This window comes from Talpa occidentalis, unplaced genomic scaffold, assembly GCF_014898055.3.
Source record: "Talpa occidentalis isolate TD23 unplaced genomic scaffold, MPIMG_talOcc4v2.1 talOcc4.7, whole genome shotgun sequence".
Classification (NCBI taxonomy): Eukaryota; Metazoa; Chordata; class Mammalia; order Eulipotyphla; family Talpidae; genus Talpa; species Talpa occidentalis.
In genome coordinates, this window is record NW_023605083.1 from 102,479,521 (window position 1) to 102,500,319 (window position 20,799).

At 45.9% G+C, this 20,799-nt stretch overlaps 1 protein-coding gene across 2 annotated transcripts in view; it reads left to right on the top strand.

Annotated features, from left to right (window-relative positions):
- Positions 1–15,274, top strand: part of FAM120A (family with sequence similarity 120A) — a 103,976-nt gene extending 88,702 nt beyond the window's left edge. For both annotated transcript variants that reach the window (XM_037493559.2, XM_037493558.1), the window contains exons 13-18: positions 3,637–3,846; positions 4,862–5,045; positions 5,546–5,680; positions 7,460–7,601; positions 7,931–8,027; positions 13,800–15,274. In XM_037493559.2, the coding sequence (XP_037349456.1) occupies positions 3,637–3,846; positions 4,862–5,045; positions 5,546–5,680; positions 7,460–7,601; positions 7,931–8,027; positions 13,800–14,111 (1,080 nt within the window). In that variant the 3' untranslated portion in view covers positions 14,112–15,274. The remainder of the gene's footprint in view (positions 1–3,636; positions 3,847–4,861; positions 5,046–5,545; positions 5,681–7,459; positions 7,602–7,930; positions 8,028–13,799) is intronic.
- Positions 15,275–20,799: the final 5,525 nt, after the last annotated feature.

A 20,799-nucleotide genomic window follows, 5' to 3' on the forward strand; every position in this document is an offset into this window, starting at 1 on the left:
CAAGTCGCTTTACTCCAAGTCCATCTTCTCCCCCATCCCTTTTCATTTTTGGATCAACACCTAGAATATAGTGTTGGAAAGATGGTCACCCTCTGAGCTTCCATTTTGGTTCTTTTGAGGTCTTAGTGCTCTCATGGTTTTCTCCTGATTCTTCATCAAAAGCCAGGTGCTTGTGCAGCTGTGTTTAGAAAGACCCATGTTGTGTGCAGTTGCTTCAGGCCCCACTGGCCTTGGCTCTTGCTGGTCTGGAGGTCTGTGGCCTTCAGCAGGGACCCCGCACGCCAAATGCTTCATTCAAATGATATAGGAGCATAAATCACGAAAGAGCTAGCAGGAAATAGCAGCATTTGCTGGGGGAAAGGTAGTTGGTTTCTTTTAAGATTGAAGATTCTCTCAGCTATGAGATTGAGAACTGAATAGAAATAATTGTTATTTAAATGCTACCCAAAAAATCCTATGCAGAGCTGAGGGTCCCAGAATTCACCGATGGAAAAGTGAATTTTAAAATTGCTTTTTCATTTAATCATTAAAGTTTTTTTTATATATCAAGAGCAATGATAATGCTTTTCTGTAATATGCCATTTCACTGTTTCTGATATAGTCAACTCTTGATTTTTGTTGTGGTTTTTAAGGCCATTCTCCCGTTTGTGGATTGCCCAGACCATGTTTGTCTTCTCCTGTTTATTGTCCATTATGTGCTTTGAGAATAAAGGGGAGAAGAGAAAGGAAAGACCCAATTCTGACAGTTTGGCCTCTTGTTGGCTTTTTTGATGGGAGAGTAGGCGGGCAAAGATGTTGAAACTATGAGTTAAAATGACTCTGTGTTTCTGCCTTACCCTTCTCTGTCCTCGGCCCTGGCCACGAGTGATGGGTGTGCTGCCTGCCCCTGAGGCTGTGGCAGCACAGACAGCCTTCACTTTCCCATTGTATTTTTTTAGGTCACCAGCAGTAATGTAATTATTAAGGAAAAAGCAATACTGCCTTCGGAGGGGCCAGTGAAGGATGGGAAGTAGCTCTGGCCAGTGTTTCCTCCATATTCTTAACATTGCTATAATTGCCTTAAATTCTTTTAACAGTTTCATGTGCCCAATGCAGGCTCTAAAAGGTGGAACATGAAGAATATTAAGAGACACTGTTAGACACTGTCACAGACACAACCTGTCTGTGATACCCCTAAGAGTGATTTTGCACGTAGGTGGACATGACAGGTGAGAGTAAGAGTCTGCTGCCCAGGATTACAGGTTAGATGAAATCACCTCCCTGGAGTTCTTGAGCTCATTGAACATAGATTAAATTCCACATTTCTGTTTCCTATGAGGTCTGAACATTCTGTGATTATTTTTCTAGTTGAGGAACTCTGGATAATGTTGAATGTCTTGGATTGGTGTGAGAGCATGAGGTTATAGTGTAACTGGAGCAGCTATTTCTGTGATCATAGGTTCAGAATCTGGTTCTACCAGGTGCTGGTTTTAGACTCTGTGACTCACTTTCCCCATCTGTAAAGTGGAGGGCGGAAAGTACTGCAGTGTACGATTGTTGAGCTGTAATGAATACTTAAGAGTGGCGCCTATGCATGTTCAGGTTTCCCATAGAAATTAGATGGTATTATTTGTGTAATTAGCTTTTAGAGAAAGAAATATAAAACACTATGAAATGTAATTAAAATAAATTTTTAACTGAGGCAAAATCCACACAGCAGTTTTTAATTAACATAATTTAGCTTTTATTTTAAGAATTTTTCTCTGTTAAATTAATGATAGTTGTCATCACTAAAAGTAATTTCTTGAAAAAAGTTCTTGAAAATGATTTCATAAATCCTAAACAGTGTAGTTCCTCAACTCATGATGAGACTATTTAAAATAAATATGTGTGAGGGGGGATAATGAAGATGTCTCCATCCTCCTCAGTTCACCAGGAGGTCACAGGTTCTAACTGGATATTGCTGTGTCCCATGCTTCAGCTGTGGTTTCTCATACTCAAGTCAGGCAGTGTGGTTTTTAGCTATATAGATCAAGGAAGGGTTTGAACCTGGTGACAACCAGCCCCACCAAGTGACGTGCCTCCCCATCAGGACCTTGCTGGTATCTTGCTGCAACATTTGAGTAGCAAAGCAGACATCTTCAGAGCAGCACCCTCACTGTCAGAACCTCTCCCCATTCTAGATCAGTCCCTGCTTTCCAGCCCTTGGAAGCTGTGGGCTGGCCTCGAAAGGTTGCATGGAGACATAGTCTTCACTGTCCAAAGAGGGACCAGAATGGCACCAGGACAGGCCGACCTAAGCCGCTGCACCAGAATCTCCACTCTCAGGGAGTAGTAAGAATCCTCCTCTTCTGCTACAAGATGTCAGAGGAGAGGTGGGCCTGGTGTGTGTTGAGGGGTGGGGTGTCTCAGTGAGTCAGGTGCAGTTTTGTTTCAGTTTGACCCTCTCTTCATCCACTTTCTGCTCATAAATATAAAAATGCATATTTAATTCAACATCACTCCACTGACCTGTCCTCAAGTGATCACATTTAGTCTCCTCCCAAGGCGACCTGGGAGGAGCAGAAGCCCAAAGGCAGGACTGTGAGCTATGGACAGATTTCTTAGCTGTAGAGACTTTAAAAAAAAAAAAAAAAAAAAAAAAACAGGCTGGAAACACAGTGTTAGCTGATAAAGGGGAGTATTGAACAGACAACACAAAACAGCAGATGGTCATAAATTCATCAGTTATTTGGCACTGATGTGACTTGTGCTCTCTTTATGAAAAGCCAGTTCACCTGCCACCCTTGATAGTTGCCCAGGGTATCACCCCTTAAAAACCAGATTCCTGAGGCCATCTCCTCAGAAACTACTTGGTGGGGAGATAGCCAGACCTCAGTCCCAGATAATCCACAAACAAGGGCCTCACAGACAGATAATCAAGAGTTGACTGTACTTGTCAGTGTTTCTCATCCTGCTCATCACACGCTGGGAGGGAGGGCTGTGTGCTTGGGAAGCTCCTGGCAAGGCGGGGCGAGGAGGGGCTGGAGAGAAGTCACTAGGTTCCTAGGCTGTATGATTCAGTGCTTTTGTTGTTGTGTTCTTTCATTAATAAGCTATCCATTTCTCCTAAAACATTTTGACAGTCTCATTACTAAGTTGCTATCTAAAACATTAACATTTAAAATAATGTAGACAAAATACAAGTTGTAGAATGAAATTATACCAGGTAATTTTTTAATACTATAACTACTTAAAAAATGTAGAAACTTAATAGAATGTTTCTTTTTATATCCTTTCTATTACTATATTACCAGCCTGTAAAATAGGAAGTATAAATTTTTTTTAATAAACGAGTCCTGTGCTTCCTCACTGCTAAAGAGATTATTAATCATTCGTTCCATTTGTGTCAGCCTTAAATACAGTATTACTTTACACTCTTATAACACTTCCAAATTGAAATGTTTTAGTGTGTTTGTAAAACACTGTCTTCAGTTTACCTCGTTAATGACATGAGGTATCTTTCTGTTCCGATGGTCAGCGCCAGGTCCTGTGGGGGTGGGGTGGTTTATGAGTGTGTTGAGGGTGTCCCAGTAACCATGGAGAGCTGTAGTCAGACATGATGATGAGTAGACTGAGTACTTGTACGCCATAGAAATCATTCTTTTCCATTTAAAGATTGAGAACCTGGACCCCCGTGGCATTCAGCTGTCAGCACTCTTCATGAGCGGGGTGGACATGGCACTGTTTGCAAACGATGCTTGCGGCCAGCCTGTGCCCTGGGAGCACTGCTGTCCCTGGATGTACTTTGATGGGAAGCTCTTCCAGTCCAAACTCCTCAAAGCAAGCCGGGAGAAGACCCCGCTCATCGACCTCTGTGATGGTCAGGTGAGTTTTGGGTGAGGGAGCCAGGAGGCACTTGCCACCATGATGAAGCACCCTCCAGGCAGCTCTGTCATCCTCAGCACCGGAATTGCGATGACCCCTGCAACAGGCGTCTCATGCAGATTATATATCCTAGCGTGTAACTAAATTTGGTTCAGCACCTGTGGGAGCTGAGCCCCGGTACACACTGGATTCTTGGTTCTCATTATTCACAGTAATTATGTAATACTCTGTACATTCTACAAAACCTGGATGAGCAAATGCTGAACCTCTGCTCCTGGGGAAATGTAGGTTAGGTTGCTCTAAGCCTCTGGTCGCCGAACCTTGCTTATATGTGTTTCTGATTAAAGACATCTCATTCAATTGATGTTGCCGGTTCATTCAAATTGAACACGTGGCTCTACCTGAACAAAGCTCATCCAGCACAGTGGGCTTGGCCTGAGAACAGTGGACAGATGGGCAGCCTTGGGGGTGGGCAGCCTCAGGGGTGGCGAGCAGCCTCAGGGATGGGCAAGGCAGGTGGGCTGCTCTCCCATCGGCCTTGTCAGGAAACTTCCCTTTATAGGGATGTCCTTGTCACTTCCCTTTATAGGATGCAGTCAGCATCTGACCTGAGAACCACACTGACTGGAAAGTAAACTTTTGAAACTTGAGGGAGATGTCTCTGTGAGTTGCCAAGTGGACGTGGAGGCTGCAAGTTGGTCTGTCTGGACTCAGCCATTGATGTTTGAGAACTAAATCCACAGCTTCAGTTAATAACTTCTAAAGTAAATGATCCTCACCTAAAGATCAGCTGAGCATAGGGCTTGAAGTACTATTGCAGAGGAAATGAAGATTATGGGATTGAGCGGTGCCTGGATTTTGCATGTTGTGTGTGTAATGAATAACATTACTGAGCTTAAAGGCCATGCTAGGGGTGCTGCGTTAGGTGTGTCACAGCGGTCCTTGTCTCATTTCTTTGTGTTCACCCCAATTCCATGAAGACCCGTGACTGTGTCCGCCGGTGCTTCACTTGCAGGCGGAGCAGGCGGCCAAGGTGGAGAAGATGCGGCAGAGCATCCTGGAGGGGCTGAACTTCTCCCGGCAGAGCCACCCACTGCCCTTCCCGCCACCTGCACCGATGTCCTTCTACTCCACCGCGGTGTACCCACGCCACTTCGGGCCTGTGCCCCCTGCCCAGAGCCGAGGGCGGGGCTTCACCGGTGAGCTTACCCTCAGCCTCAGGGTGCCCTGTGGTCAGCTGGGGTGTGAAGTTTGCAGCAATAGCCTTCACATCAGAAAGAAATGGACTTGACTCTGGCATAGATAGGGGGTGAGGGCGGGGGCGACAATTCTGTTGCAGAGATAAGAGTTTAAAATCGATATAGCTGAAAACTCTGTTCATGTTCTGACTTAAGAGACTCTAGGTGTAAGGGAGAGAGCCCTGCCCACTGAAGCCACCTGTGAGCCAGTGGCCCAGCTGCCAGGGCCCCCCGTCCCCCAAGTCCTGCTGCAGAAGCCCCTCCAGGGATGTATGGGCTGACATTGTAGTGTTGCTCAGGGCAGTTGAGATGCAGCTGGAGGGGCCAAGACCCCTTGTACCCCCAGGGTATAAGAACAGCAACTGAAGAGCCTGGTCACTTCTGAGGTTCCTGGTTTCTCCCGAATCCCAGCTCCTCACAGCTTCTGGTCTCTCTCTCCCTCTACCCCATGGATCCCCTAGGAGTCTGTGGCTTTGGAGGCCCCTATGGGGAAACTGTAGCGACAGGCGCTTATCGTGCCTTCCGCGTGTCAACGGCGGGACACTGTGGAGCCTTCTCAGGCGGGGACAGCAGCAGGACTAGCAAGTCGCAGACCGGTAATTATGCCAAGCCTCCTGGAACTTTGCTCCCACTTCCTGCCCCACCCTCTTCTCTCTGCTGCCCCATACTCTGCCAGCCCCGGTGCCCTACCCCACTCCTAGCCTACTGCCCTCCAGTCTCTGTAGCAGCTTTTCTGGACTCTTCTCTGCCTTCTAGCATGAACCACTGCATCCACACACCTCTGACCATCTAATGGGCCACCGCCCCATGACACCCAGTGGCCTGTCTTCCTATCCTGTTCCTTAATAGCACCTTTTGGTCAAAATTATGCCTTATAAAAAAGATTCTTAGACTGCAGAATTCTTAGCATTAAAAGAAAGATCTCCTGTTAGATACATTTTAAATTCCCACTGCTTGTCTTTTCATTTGTATTAGGCTTGCAAGGGAGGAAAACATTGAGTTCAAAAACTTTGAGTTTTGAAATATTGTTGGATGATCTTGCTGTAATTTGAAGTCTGTGAGTTGTGGATTTGTCATAAATTCTGCATTTTGGGGGGACTGCAAATCTAAACCTGGCCACATCTATACTATATTATTGAATACACTTGTGGGTAATTTTCAGATTAGGCCAGCTATTCTGACCAGGAAGGTTTTTCCAACTCCATTACTAGAGGTCTATGGGGAGGCTCGCGACAGTCATCGTGGTGGGGTGAAACTCCTGTAGAGCACAGCCTTTCTATCACTCTAGGGGCTGCCTTTCCCCTCCTGCTGGAAGTGCATGCACCACCTACCCCCTGGCTCTCTGGCTGGTGGCTACTGGTCCTTCCTGTCCCTGCCTGCTGTGACCTGTGCCTCTCTGCTTGGCAGCTGCGTCACCTCACAGCACCTGTCTGGAAAATCCCTCTGGGTTAAAAGCTTGGGAGTGTGACTGGACAGAATGGGGTCTGGGACTGACATGCTTTGCAGCTGCCCAGAATTGGATCTGGAACTCAGATCTGGGCTGTTTGGCACACTGACTGCTGCCCCACGTGACTCACTGTGCTCTGTGACTTGTCTAGACTGACTTGTGTCTTAAAAATGGAGCATGGATAAAAGAATGCAAGGTGTCTCATTCATATTTTTATGTTGGTTACATGTTCCAGTAACATTTGATTGGATATATTGTGTTAAATAAGCTATATATTAAGTGACCTGTGGAAAATGCAGGCTTGTGTTAGGCTTTTCTGGACAGTGCTGCCTGGCAATCCATAGACTAATGCCCAGATGATGGGGAGCTACTCATTTCTATCCATCTGCCAGAAAATGAGATGCCTGAGGATCTGTTCCATTTTTTTTTTGTCAAAAGTTTTGTTTTCAGTTAGTTATTTGACAATTTTCGTAGCGTTTTCAGACTTACATAGGTTAGTGAATACAGGGAATATTGGGAGCCTGATTTAACAACGCAGTTAGAAATACCAGCCCACAATGTTTGGTTAAGGCAGTAAACATTGTGAATTTGCAGACTTCCATCACACAACATAGGTGCCATACCCGGAGACAATGCTCAGCTGAGTCTGTTTCTCCCCAGAAACACATTTCTTGGTGGTTATCTGTTTCAGTTGTCATGGATAAGTGAACACAGCTGTCTTACTTTCAGGTGTATTTTTAACAACAGTCAAAACCACTTAAAATCATACCATGTGCACACAGACATCCACATAAGAAAAGTCTTCATAAAACCAGAGTAGGAGCCTTCCTGGTAAACATAAACCAATATGGAAAAGAAGTTACATGCTTTCTCTTCTTCCTCTGTGTGATTGTAAAGATCTTTCTCATCTTTTTGTTTGTTTGTTTAGGAATCCAACCTATACCTTCTCAGGGAGGGAAGCTAGAAATAGCAGGCACCGTGGTTGGCCACTGGGCTGGGAGCAGGCGGGGCCGAGGGGGCCGGGGGCCCTTCCCCCTCCAGGTCGTGTCTGTTGGAGGGCCTGCCAGAGGGTAAGTTCCGAACAGTGAAAGTGTGCTTGTAGAAACAAAAATAGCCTCCCGCTTGCTTTTTTCAATTAAGAGTTTACTAAGACCTTTTTCAGATCATTAAATATATATTATTTTAAAAAACAGCATTTTTTTGAAGTGTGTTATGTTTTAAATTGAAAGCACTAGATATGAACCCACAAAATGAGATTCTTTGAAGTAAATTTATGGCATGACCACTATTTAATAAACCCAGTGCTCATCATGACATGAGATTTGACACCTTTAAATCCCTCTGATCTTATTTTAAACATTTAACTGTTGTCTGCTTTCGTTCTCTCTTGTTGGCTTAGGCGTCCTCGAGGAGTGATCTCCACCCCGGTGATCAGGACCTTTGGAAGAGGGGGAAGGTACTATGGCAGAGGCTATAAAAACCAGGGCGTGATTCAGGTACTAACCAGACAGAGTGTGCGTGCTGCTACCCCGGGGTCTAGTAATCTGTGCCCACACAAAGTGGGGGTGTTCCTATACCACTGTGCATCCCAAGCTGCTCCTCACATGTACACTCCCTCCAAGCCGCCATTTCGCACACTGCTTTTAAGGGTGTGTATATTATAAAGCATTGCTTAGGTAAATAGTATTTAGGATTTAAAAAGAAAGTTGTAACTTTAAACCCTGGGGCAGTACATCTTTACTGTGTATCATCTTCACTAGCTCTCCCCTGAAGGATTAGCTGTGGGGAACTGAAGTCACAAATGTTCCTGTCTTCATGGAAAAGCTGGGGTTTCTTCTGCTCTGAATGTGCTCTTTCGGGACCTGGATCCTAATGAATCCCCCATGAAAATAGTCTTTTAAAACCAATAGACAGCTCTAATACTGTAGTATGTGTCTCTCTTCTTGAATTAAGATATTTGATCTAAGTGTGTGTATTTTTTTCCATGCTACACATGGAAATACTGAGTGGAATATATTTTTAATACTCCTATTTTAACAACATATATTGGGAAACTTACTGGCAAAGAGAAAATGTAATTTTTGCCTTTAGCAGGTGATCATAGTATCTGGGGGACTTGTATTTTGATGAAATTGTCAAGTGGCAAGTGCAGAGGCAGGTCCTCTTCTGGGGCCTCTCTGCAGCACATGTCTTCAGGGAGCAGGCATTGGGCACAGCTGGCTCCTCCAGCCCCACCCTGGTCTCTTTCCACCAGCATAGAGACACCCTTTTCAACTAAAGGCTCTCAGCCTCACAACAGGTTCATAAGAGGGGAGAACACCCAGTTGGCCGGCCCCCCATCCCAGGGTCTGCCTACTGAAGATGCTTTCCTTTTACACTATCATCCTTAGGTGATACAGGACCTTTCCTGAGTTTCCCATAGGCAATGTGTCTCCACATGGTTTAAATTTTTTTATTTTTATTATACTATAAAACAGAGATACCAAGAGCCACAAAACAAAGGTCTAGGTGGCCATTACTCATGTGATGAACAGCGATCTCCCGGTATATCCAGGGGCCCACTTGTCTATGCCTCTATAGCCCTCGTCCTCCCTCTCCCCAAATAACCAGGACCCTGGAATTTGCACTCATCTCCCTGCCACTCTTCCTCATCTTTGTGGTTTTACCACACACTTGTGGTCTCCTGGACACTGTGATTGAGGTTTGTTCATTTCTCTATAGTTTGCTGTGGCCTCTAAGATTCTGATGTGTAGGTCTTTGTTCTTCATGCCATATATTGAGGAACCACTTGGACTCGTCTGCTCACAGGGTTGCTGGATTCTGCTGAGTGTACATGTGGCTCTGTCCTTGTGTTTACAGACTAGTGGCTGACTCCAGTGCTATGCTAGATTTATGTTATGTCTCCATGCAAGATGAGTGGAGCCGCATGCTACTCAGGGTGCCTAGTGCCCGCTGCTTGTTCTGTGTTAAGGCCTGTCATTCACTGGGTGTTGCAAAGTACAAGAGTCCTTATAGGAATGGCTGGGTACATGTGTGTCCTCACCCACCTGTCCTGGGCATTGAGCCTTTGCTCTGGCCTCTGGTGGCTCCCTTCTGGTGTGTTGCCTGGACCAGCAGACTTAGGACAGTCATTTCTTTTAGCTTCTTGGCTCCTTCACTGGGAAACAGCATTTTAGGACCAGAATCTGGGCACCAGTGGATCTGACTTTTTGGAGTAGCCACTGTTCCTGGTGTTCTGTATATATAAACACACACAAAATACAAATGCATTTTCTTTTCAAACTTCAGATTACAGGGTTTTAATTCACCTCTTCTCTGTCACATCTGTGTTTCCTTTACCTTTCATGTAGAATCACTGTTTATGGGCTTTTCCTGTGGACGGAGAGAGAAGGGAAGGGTGTATAGGCTCACACACATAGCCACTGTGTGCTGCTCCTTTTAAAATGTTTTCCGATGAAATACCTCAAGAGTTTGTATTGACTTCCAATTTAAATTTAGGACTCCAGGAATTCAACTTTATTCTGTTTATGTCTATATATTCTCTAAATCCTGAGAACCCAGGTGGCTACATTAGAACACCCGTAACTGTCACTCATTTCACACGTTGGCTCAGAACAGCTGCTAATACTGCATCACTAGCACCGCCCTAACAACAGCCAAAAGGAAACGTTGGCAGGCGCTCTTCCTGTTTCCCCTGCCTTCTTGCGTTTTTAAACCCTCTGTATTGCTCCCTTAAGCTGGGCCGAGCCTCATGCTACCTTATGTTCACTGTCAGCTTAGTGGTGACTGCATCCAGGGTATGCTGCCCTGGGTCTTCACGTCACTGTCTTTGAGGCTCCTCCCATGCTACATCATTTTCTTCTGTTGTCAAGCTTTGCTGACAGGCTGAGAATAATCTAATTGTCTTTCATAGGAAATAATTGGCTGTTGTGGCTTAAATGCTCAAGCTGTGTTATGTTTCCATCAGTTTAGTGACTTGGCTACCCTGCCTGCTAAGTGCTTAACATGACTGCTCTCTTTATATGCAGCTTCAGATCTTTTATGTCAGAAAGTGTTCTTGAATCGTTTCTGTTGGTTTTTGGGGTTTTTTTTTTTGGTGGTGGGGGGCTCTGTAGTCATCTTCTAGTCTCCTGTTATATCTGCCTTCAGTGTTTGGCACATTTTTAATTCTTTTTTATCTCTTCCTGTTTTTGAGATAGAATTCACACACTGTATATATAAACTGTGCAGTTCAGTCTCTTCTCACGGTCCTGCAGTAGCCATCACTTATTCAGAACATTTGCTCTCCAAAAAGAAACCCCTTCCTCCTTAGCAATCCCGTCCCCAACAACCCTGAATCTGCCTCTAGCTCGGGATGCTGCCTGCACATTTCATGTAAATGCATGGGCTGTAGTGGTCACTTAGGCCTCATTCCTGTCTGTTGGCGAGGGATGCTCTGATGGGGGCACCATATCTGTTCCCCATTCATCAGTTGGTGGACATTTAGGATGTTCCCTCTGTTTGGGTTATTAGGACTAACACTGCTCAAATCATACATGTACAAGTTTGTTTTATTTCCTCAGTTTCATTGAGCTATAATTGACATTAATTTTCAGGATTTTAGGTGTACCGCATAATGATTAGATGTTTGCATACACTGAGAAATGATCACCACAATAAATCCAGTTACCATTCATCCTCAGGCAATTACAAATTTTTTCTTACGATGAGAACTTTTAAGTTTAAGGACTTCTAACCACTCTTTTAGCAGCTGTCAAATATGCAGCCCAGTTCTATTAGGGATAGTGAGGATATACATGTTTTTGTGTGGATATGCTTTCAGTTTCTTTGGGTTTACACATAGGTGTGAGCTGTTGGGTCCTATGGTGACTCTACATTCAAATATTTTAGGAACCACCATACGCTGTCATGTTTAGCACAGTGGCCACACCCATTTCCATTCTTCCAGCAACGTGTAGAAGGTTCTGGTTTTCCACATGCCCACCAGCACGAATTGGAGGTTCTTTTTCATTTAGCCATCCTGATGGGTGTGAAGGGACATCTCGCTGTGGATTTAGTTTGCATTTCCCTATCTTGATTTCTTTCTGATTTTGAAATTTTCTTCTTTTCACCTTCGTAAGTGTCACGTTTATTTGGTGTTCTTAGTTTAGTCTACATTTCTAGGACGATTTTTCCCTTTCATTTTGAAGTCTTCCCTAAATTTCCGCTTTACTCCCTAGATGTTTTTGGGGTGCTCTGCATTCCCCCATGTCCTGCTCTGTTGTCTCTAGGTGAAATTAGTGTCCCTGCACTTGGGCAAGGAAGATGATTAGGCATGCTTGCTTCCTGTTCCACCTGGGGGGCCAGTTCTAAGAGGGTATCAGTGTGCAATGCTGCCCGTGCTTGGGCATATTTTGGAGGGCAGGGCTCCACAGGCCAAGACATACAGAGAGTTGGTTATGGGGAGAGAGATGATATTTCCAAATAAGTACAAGTTGACATTCCTTCCAGTCTTGAATCTCTGTGGGGTAACTATGGGTAGCTCCCTAGTAAACAGGCCACGGCTCCTGCTGCAGTCAGTCAAGGGCCACTTTTCATATGGCTGTGTCTCTGCAGGGCTGGCTCAGTCCCAGGTGGACATTTCCCTAAGAGAGTGAGAGCACAGAAAGTGTTGGGTCTGAATGGGTGAACTTGACATCTTCAGTATTTTTCTTCCCCACTGGCCCTCCTATATTTTTATATTAAATTATTTTTCTCAAGATTCCAAGAAAAAGTGACAGTACTGTTCGCTTCTGGACCATGTACATTAGTGTTTCTGAACTCAAGGATGGAAAACTAAAATCAAAGATGCTATGGAGAATTGAGCCCAGGGGGACCTGTTATCCTCTATAGTGAGGTCCAGGTACCCAGCCCCTTCTAGGCTAGGTGATGACCTTTTTTTGGTGTAGGATAACAGAAGGTGCTATCTTATTCTGGAAGGTGAGGGATGGGGAGCTGCCAGGTTTGTAAGTAGCCTGTTCCTTCTGGACCTCAGTTTTCTCATGAAAAATGACAGTTAAAAGCCTGATGGGGACTATCAGGCTTTCTTCAGCAAGAGTCAGTCAGTAACAGTGACTCTCAGCCTTGGAGATTCTGTGCCTAAGGCCGTTGGCATTGTTTGGAGAGACATGCTAGTTGGGTGTCAACATGGGGTGCAGGTGCCAGAGTTCCACTGGGCAGGGGCCTGAATGTAGTTGAATCTCATAGTGCACTGATGGCCCCACAACAGAATTACATGTGTCCATATGTCATAGTGCAAGCTGAGAAACTCCTGGCCCAAGATAGGAGCCACTGAAACACTCAGACTAAATCCATGGCTCTTCAGAGAGGTCTGGTTTTCTAAGAAGTGTGCTGAATCCATCTCAAAGTTCATTTCTTCCAGAGATTTATAAATCTCAAGAGGAGTAGGGCAACCAACTCAGAGGAGTTAAGTCACAAACACAAGTGGTGATTATCAGCGCAGACTTGTTTCTTGTTGGGGTTGCCCAGAGAGGACTTTGTTTGGCCTTCAATTTCCATTTCCCAGTTGAAAAGGTGAATGTGTAAGTTGGTGTTCATGAAGGCAGCGGTGGAGATCTAAAATTCCAGAGATGACTAACTGAGGAGTGTTTGTTACTGTAAATGATGTGGTCATACAAAGGGATTAGGTAGCGGGATCTCCTCACTGTTGGGATTTTACTACAGAAAAGCTGAGCCAGCTCAGACAGGAGACACCTCTGCTAGCCAACGTGAAGCAAAGACAGTGTTCGTAGTGTGTAGAGTGCACAGACTACACAGAGTATACCAAAGATGTGCGCGGTGGGCAGTATATATAGTTATGGGAGTACGGACTATGGAGACTGTAGGGTGTATGGAGGGTAGGGCATTACAGAGTATGTAACAAAATATAAAGCATAGAGAGGCTGTATAGACAGCAGTGTTGATGAGATATAGGGTATATGGTATGTGTACTGAATAGGGTATTAAGTATATACTAGAAAGGATCACATAAATAGAGTGTAAATGTATATAGAGAAGTTGATAGAAGGTATACAGCCTGGGACAGATGGAGTGTACAGGGTATGCAGACCACAGGGCGTGTATACTAGAATGTGTACTGTCAATATGCACAGAGTATTGCAGAGCACAGCTCCCAAGGAGCCAGCCACGCACTGTTTTCTGTCCTTGGCCCTACAGCAGGTGTCATTGGGCCAGGGTTGTGGCTACTCACCAGAGCTGCCTTACCATTTGCTGTCCTTCAATTTAAACAGGGCAAACCTCCTTATGCTGCTTCCGCAGAAGAAGTGGCCAAAGAGCTGAAGTCGAGATCCGGGGAATCCAAATCCTCAGCTGTGTCTTCAGACGGGTCCCTGGCTGAAAATGGAGCAGTGGCTGAGGAGAAGTCGGCTCCCCAGATGAACGGGAGCGCAGGCGACGCCAGGGCCCCCAGCCACTCGGAAAGTGCCTTGAACAATGACTCTAAGACGTGCAATACAAATCCTCACTTACATGCACTAAGTTCAGACGGCGCTTGCCGTAGAGCTGACGCTCTGCAGGCTGCTGTCTTAAAGAAAGAAGAGTAAACTTATTTTTTATAGAGGGTGAAGGATGCTGGAAGGGTAAGGATTTAGGAATATCTGGAGAGAAAGAGAGCCTACAGTTATGTACATTTTTTCCTTTCCGTAAGAGAAAAATGAGGACTTTGGAAATTCGGATCCCTCTTTGATATCAGAGATTTAAACAACACATTTTCAGTTTTAACCAGTTGTAGTCAAAATGCTACAATAAAACAAAAAGAGAGAAAGAAAATGAAGAGCATTTGACTCCCACACTTAAAATGAAGTACACACAAAGTTTAAACTGGTTATGACAAAAGCCTATACTTGTGTTTCTTGAACTATAAAGAAAACAAATTTTGGCATTCTTTAAGTATATATAGCTTAAAATATCATTTTTAGCATTTGGCACCATATGTATGCCATTATATTTGATTTTGCATTACTGTTTCACAAGAAAGCTTTGTTCAAGGCTTTGATTTTATGATTATGAAAGAAATAAGGCACAACCACAGTTTTCTTTCTTACTTAAATTTCATCACTGTTGATGTGGTTCTTTTGTGTTTAAAAAAAAGTGCAACTATCAAAACTAAAAAATTATAGAGTAATATTGCCGTTCTGCTGATTTTAAATACACAGTACATCATACATACTTTACAAGCAAGTTACATGGAGACAAAGTTGAAATAATAGAAGATGCAAATGACCTCTCAAAATCAACAATGTGTTCTGAAACTTCGTGACCTAATACCATGCCTCTGTGATCAATGAACTATGTGGTTTTGAATCGGATGTAGACCATTAGTGCTACTACTTGAGCTAAACTTCTGCATGGTTCATAATTTTAAAAGTGTGTAGTTAATATTATGCATGTTACCGTCCTTTCTTCCATTCTTACCAGTATGTGCCCATTTGCAAAACAAAAATGCTAATAATCAGTAATAGTCCTATAAAAAATGTTAACTCTGTTTAGTCATTGACTGATCTTGCTCTAACCTTAAAATTTTGTGATTATTGACCTCTGTTGCATTTATTCTAAAACCCCCCCAAAATTATCTAGCCGTTTCGAATATCAACATTACCCTGGTGTACTCACCGCTGTATGCATTATTGTTCTTTGTTGCTGTTTTATGCCTTCATATTAGCAAAATATGAAATTCTGTGAAAAACAAAAAAATCCCTTTGATCTTTAAAAAAAAAACACAAAAAAAAACACCCCCCCTTTGTAGCAGGAAAACAAATTGCTTGTTCTTGAGAACTTTCCCATCAAGAATTTAGTAGAAGCAGGTATACTTATATCATTTTGATGTTTTTGTTAATGTTTCCAAACAATGTACTTTGAAATCAGAATCACTTCTTATTCGTTTTCATATAATTCTCCTGATGCTCTTCATCACACATTAGTGATCAGAAATGAGATGTAATTCCCCAATCCCTGCCCGCAAGACCTGAGTAGGATCTTACTGTAAGTTGAAGGGAGTTTTGCCCTAACTCATGGATTGTGCAAGAATGAACTGCTGTTGGGTTTGACTGATTGTAGATGGGTTGTGGTGTGGTGTATCTGAAGGCTATTGAATGCAACTTACAATGCTTAATAAAAATCTCTATTCTTTTAGTATAAAGTATGTTGTGGCTTCAAAATTCCTTATAAAAACATACATTCGACTGAGGTTTGATTAAAATTGAAAGTTACTAAAGAGTTACTTGGTTGAATAACAAAAATTTACAAACATTGTCCTTTGATTTCAGGATTCTAGCTGTAAAGGAACATATACCCATGGTTCACCGAAAATTATATGCTGATATTTAGGTCTGAATTTCATAGATTCAAAACAGACATTCTGATGATGCAGGCTTAGAAATCGGATTTCGATTTTGAAGCAAGTCCAAGAAGAGAACTAATGCCTGCTGTAATGGGTATTGCAGATGTAGCTGTGTCCACCACATTGCCTTCCTTGCAGCCCCTCAGTGGTGGTGGGTGTGGGAGATGGAGCAGACAGGGCTGAAGAAAGGGGGTGGGCCACCCTAAGAAAGGTCAGAGGGTGCTTATCACCTACTTGCTGTCCATCTGGGGGTTGGGGAGGGGCTCTGGAAGGCCGAAGGTCCCTAGGGACGGGGAAGGGAGGCTGGAAGAAAGGAGCCATCCTAGGGTGAGGGTGTGGGACTAGAAGCCTCGGGAGATCCTGGGGGTGGGGGTAAGGAAGGGCTCGGTGCAGGCTTGTGCTGGACCGGGCCGAGAAAGTCCTGCGGGACTGGAAGGACCCGGAGGCCACCCTCGCAGGCTCAGCCCAACTTCGGAGGCAGAAGGCGCGGGCTGGGCGCCTGCGGCACACTTCCTGACTGTACGCTGGGCGGAAGTGGGCCGTGCTCAGGGCGTGATTGGGCCTGTGCGTGAGGCGGAAGCGGCCCGGCGTAAGGTGGGGGAAGGGTGGGGCGGTACCTTGCGTGGGGAGGGGCGAGGCGGGGCCTTGCGTAGAGAGAACGGGTAGGGTGGAGTCCTTGAGGCGATGGGGCGGGGTCCTGCGGGTGGGAGAGGCCGCGCAAGCGCAGAAGGTCTAGGCGCCCCCGCCCCGCCCCGCCCCGCGCCGAATCTGTGCGCGCGCCGCTGTCTGTCGCTCGGGTCTGGCGTGTGTTTGCTGTCCAGGCCTTAGGCGGGATCTGCACCGCTGATGGCGAACGAGACCAGGTTCTCAGAGTTCCTAGTTTCTGGAACCCATCCCAGAAGACCTCGCCACACCCGCACCTCGCTTCCTGTGGCCGGCACCTGACCGCAGGGTCCCTAGAAGACGCGCGCTTGGTGCGCGGAGCGACCACTTCTCCGATGCCGGCAGTGACCATGTCTCTTGGTGCCCGGAATCCAGCATGGCTAACCACGGCCCTGCAAGTGTCCGGGGCTGACCACGGGCCCCCTACTGCCCTGGATGCCCAGGACTCAGCAGGTCCTCACTGTTCCTTGGGGATGTGGGTTCGAGCCCTGCATTCGCATCATATTTGGTCACAGAGTCGGGGCTAACTAACAGGGCCCGGCCGTCCTGCTTTTTGCAGATGATAGGGAGCAGGAGTGGGTCTGCCTCCTACAGAACCTGGTCCCAGGGAGGACCCGATGGACCGCTCACCCTAAATGGAACAAGTGTGACTCGTGTCCATCACACGCGCTCATCCTATAACATGATTCCGCAGACTCAGTCTTTTCCCGGAGGGTTGTGTTCAGCAGGCTCTACCCCAGATACCAGTGGTGCATGACCACAGCAGAGATCCCTCAAGTTGGGAAAGGGCAGAGGGATATAGGCGCAGTCCTGAGCAGTAGAAAAAGGCAAGGCACAGCACACTTTGCTGGACACGCTGCTGTCTGCTGCTGTCGCCCCCATGTCTCCAGGTGTGGGGGCTCAAGTGACACTGGTGACCCAGAGGCCGTGTGTAGATCAGCTGGGGTGGATTCCAACACCAGCTTTGCCCCTGGACCCCATGCTGCCAGAGCAAACCACGCTCTCCCAACTCATTGCTTTTTTTTTCCTTTTCAAAAAGCAGTTTTTGGCGCGCGGACCTCTCCTGCCTCCCGCTGCTCCTCTCAGCAGTGTACTTTGGTCCTTCTGCCTGCTCTGCTCCCCGCTCTGGCTCTGGTGAATTCTCTCACCCTCCCGTGCTTCTGACTATACCCAGTGCATGTATAAACAAAACAAACAAATAAATAAACATGCCTCTATTAAAAAAAATCATTTAAAAAAAAAGCAGTTTTATTATTTTTCTTGTTTCCAAAGTAATATGTTTACTTGTCACTTTACAAAAACAGGCAAAGAAAAAGAAAAAGTACTGTGATTTCTCCATCCTGAGATACCTGCTGTTAATATTTGGTCATTCTGTTGGGGGAGATATATCTATATATCTCCATATATATCTATATATAGTTGGTTATTGTCTCTCCTTTTTATAAGTAGTATATCAGATGTTTCATTTACAGAAAATAACCAAGCCATATTTGTTACATGTTTCCCCACTTAGTATAATCTGATGTCTGTCTTTCCCTGCTAGTCCTGATTCTGCCATGGCTCCACAACTCTGAGGGTGGCTGCACCATGGTGTTTGGACTATTCTTGGATATGGTTTCCTCATGTCCACAGTGTATTGCAGAGTGTCTGTATCAGACACAGCCTGGGACCCTCCGAGGCTCAGGGTGTCAAAGCCTGCTTTCCTTTCCCATGGAAGGGACGGGTGTGGGTGCATATGTTCAGACAAGAACATTTCTAATAAAATGGGGTGATGTGAATAGCAGGGAGGTCTCCGGGATTAATGGAGAGAAGGAAGGGGGCAGTCAAGGAGGGGCAGAGGATGGAAAGTGAGGGGAAAAGTCTTGGTGATTCAAATTCACCAGCAGGAACTCAGTGGAAGGGGACCAAGGCTGCCTGGGCCAGGGTCTTGACCTATAGGGGACTCTGCCGATAGATTGCGAAAATGGGCTTCTAGTTCCCATTTGCGTTGGTTCTGCTAATGAAGGGGCCATTTCCCTTCTGAGGGTTCCTGCACTGACAGGCCAGCTAAACATCCAGACTCTGATGCTGAAAACCAGAGAAAATTCACTGTAGGTACATTCCTCTATGTCCTGACCTGCAAGGCCCAAGGAACTTCAGATGCCCTCCTGGCTCTCAAAGCCTCCATCACATGTAGGGTCAGACTGGAGACATCATACCAAATCCTTCCTAACTGCAGTTCCCTCGAAACAAGTCTTACACTCATTTAGTTCTCCTGAGAATACCTAATTTATTGCACCTTCCACCATATTTTGGGGAAAAAGTTCTTTGCTCCTAGCTCTCTGTTCACTAGAGTGAACTTGGGATCCTGGCTGGCAGATGCTCCAGCTCCAGCTCTCACTCTAGCACAGCTGGGGCCACAGGTGAACTGAGAATGAGAGATGGGCTGAAGCAGGCTCTGCACAGGCCTCACTATGTGTGGTGGGCTGGATGGTGTCCTCCACAATTCATATGTTGGTGTCTTAACCCCCAGGCCTTCAGAATGAGGCATTTGGAGACAGGGACAGTGCAGATGTAATTTGGTTAAGATGAGGTCATGCTGGGGGAAGATGGGCCCCAAGCAACAGGACCATATCCCTGTATGAAGAGGACATTTGAACAGAGGCAGATTTGCACAAAGGAGCAGAATGGTATGTGAAGACTGGCACAGCCAAGGATCCCCTGAAACTAGAGATGGGCCTAGGACAGAGCCTTCCTGAACCTTTGAGGGAGTGGAGCCCTGATCTTGGACTTGTGGCCTCCAGAACCCTGAGATGACATGTTTCTATGGTCCTGACACTCCAGCCCGTGGTAACTGGTGGCAGCAGCCCCAGCAGGCTGATATAATCTGTATGCCACTTCCAGGCCTTGGCTGGGTACGACTTAGCACTGGCTTGTTTCTTAACACCCAAAGCAGTGACCTGCAGGCAGAGACCAGGTTTCAGCTTGAGGGGCTCTTCCTCACCAGCTACTACAGACCCTCCACAAGCATTCCCAAGCCCATGCAGTGGGAGAGACCCTGGCCTTCCTGCAGAGAGAGAGTCCTGGATGTCCACCTGTTCCTTGTCCACCTGTGTCACTCCATGGAGGGCCCACTGTGGCAGGTGCTGTACCAAACTGCTGTGGAGACAGCCCTGAGTGGAGTAGAGACCTGCGCCTGCTGCTATGGCCCCTCACTAGAAGGGAAGAGGACATCGCAGGAAAAAGGACATGAGAAAAATAGATCCATGTGAAAATGCAGTGGCAGGGGCCTTCGTGGTGGCACAGGGGTTAAAGTCTCAGTGCTATCAAGCTATCGCCAGCCACTGCTACATGAGTTCAATCCCTGGCCCGGGAGCTAACCCATATACACAGACCTCTCCTGTCTAGCCTGCTGCTCCCTTCAGCAGTGCATTTCAGTAGATCTGCCTGTTCCGCTCCTCACTCTGGTGAATCCTCTCACCCCTGTACCTCTGGTACCCCTGTACCTCTACACCCCAGTTCTTGTATGCATAAATAAATAAAATAAATCTTTAAAAAAAAAAAAAGAAAAAGAAAATGCAGTGGCAAAGGCAACACATTGTACAAAGGAAAACTCAGAGGGGAAGGGTGGCAAACCCACTCTGACCACCTTAGAAGGCCCACTCCCAGCATTATGCATGTCCAACTCATAGACCTGACTGAACATGTGGGCTAAAGGGAGAATACCTGCTTCCCTCTGCCCGTATTGTGGTGCTATATTAACATTGCCCTTTTGGGTAGTAAATTACATGCTCATCAGCCACTGTTCACCTAGCAGCAAAACCTGGATGGCCTCCAAGTCCTCACGAGCAATGTTCATTTCAGTAGGTTCCAGAAGATCCATTTGGTCTAGGACACCTGGAAGGGCCACTCTTGGGACTCTGCACAAACAGAAAGAATCTATCTGTTACAAAAGGACACATCCATCCTGGAGCTGGCATCTCCTTTCTGCCATCTCCCCCTCAAGACCCCACCACCCAGAGGCCCACACCACCAGCATCCACATAACCCAGCCAGCCAGCACCACAATCCATCTCCCACTCTGCCGTCTATGCTCTGTCTCCCACTCTGCCATCTATGCTCTGGGGTGCAGGAATGTTGACCTAGTTCACAGCTATAGCCCCCCTGCTAAGCACTAACAAACTTGATCACCCAGGTGAGATGGACGAGTTCCTAGAAACACAACCCCCAACACTGAATCATGAAGAAAC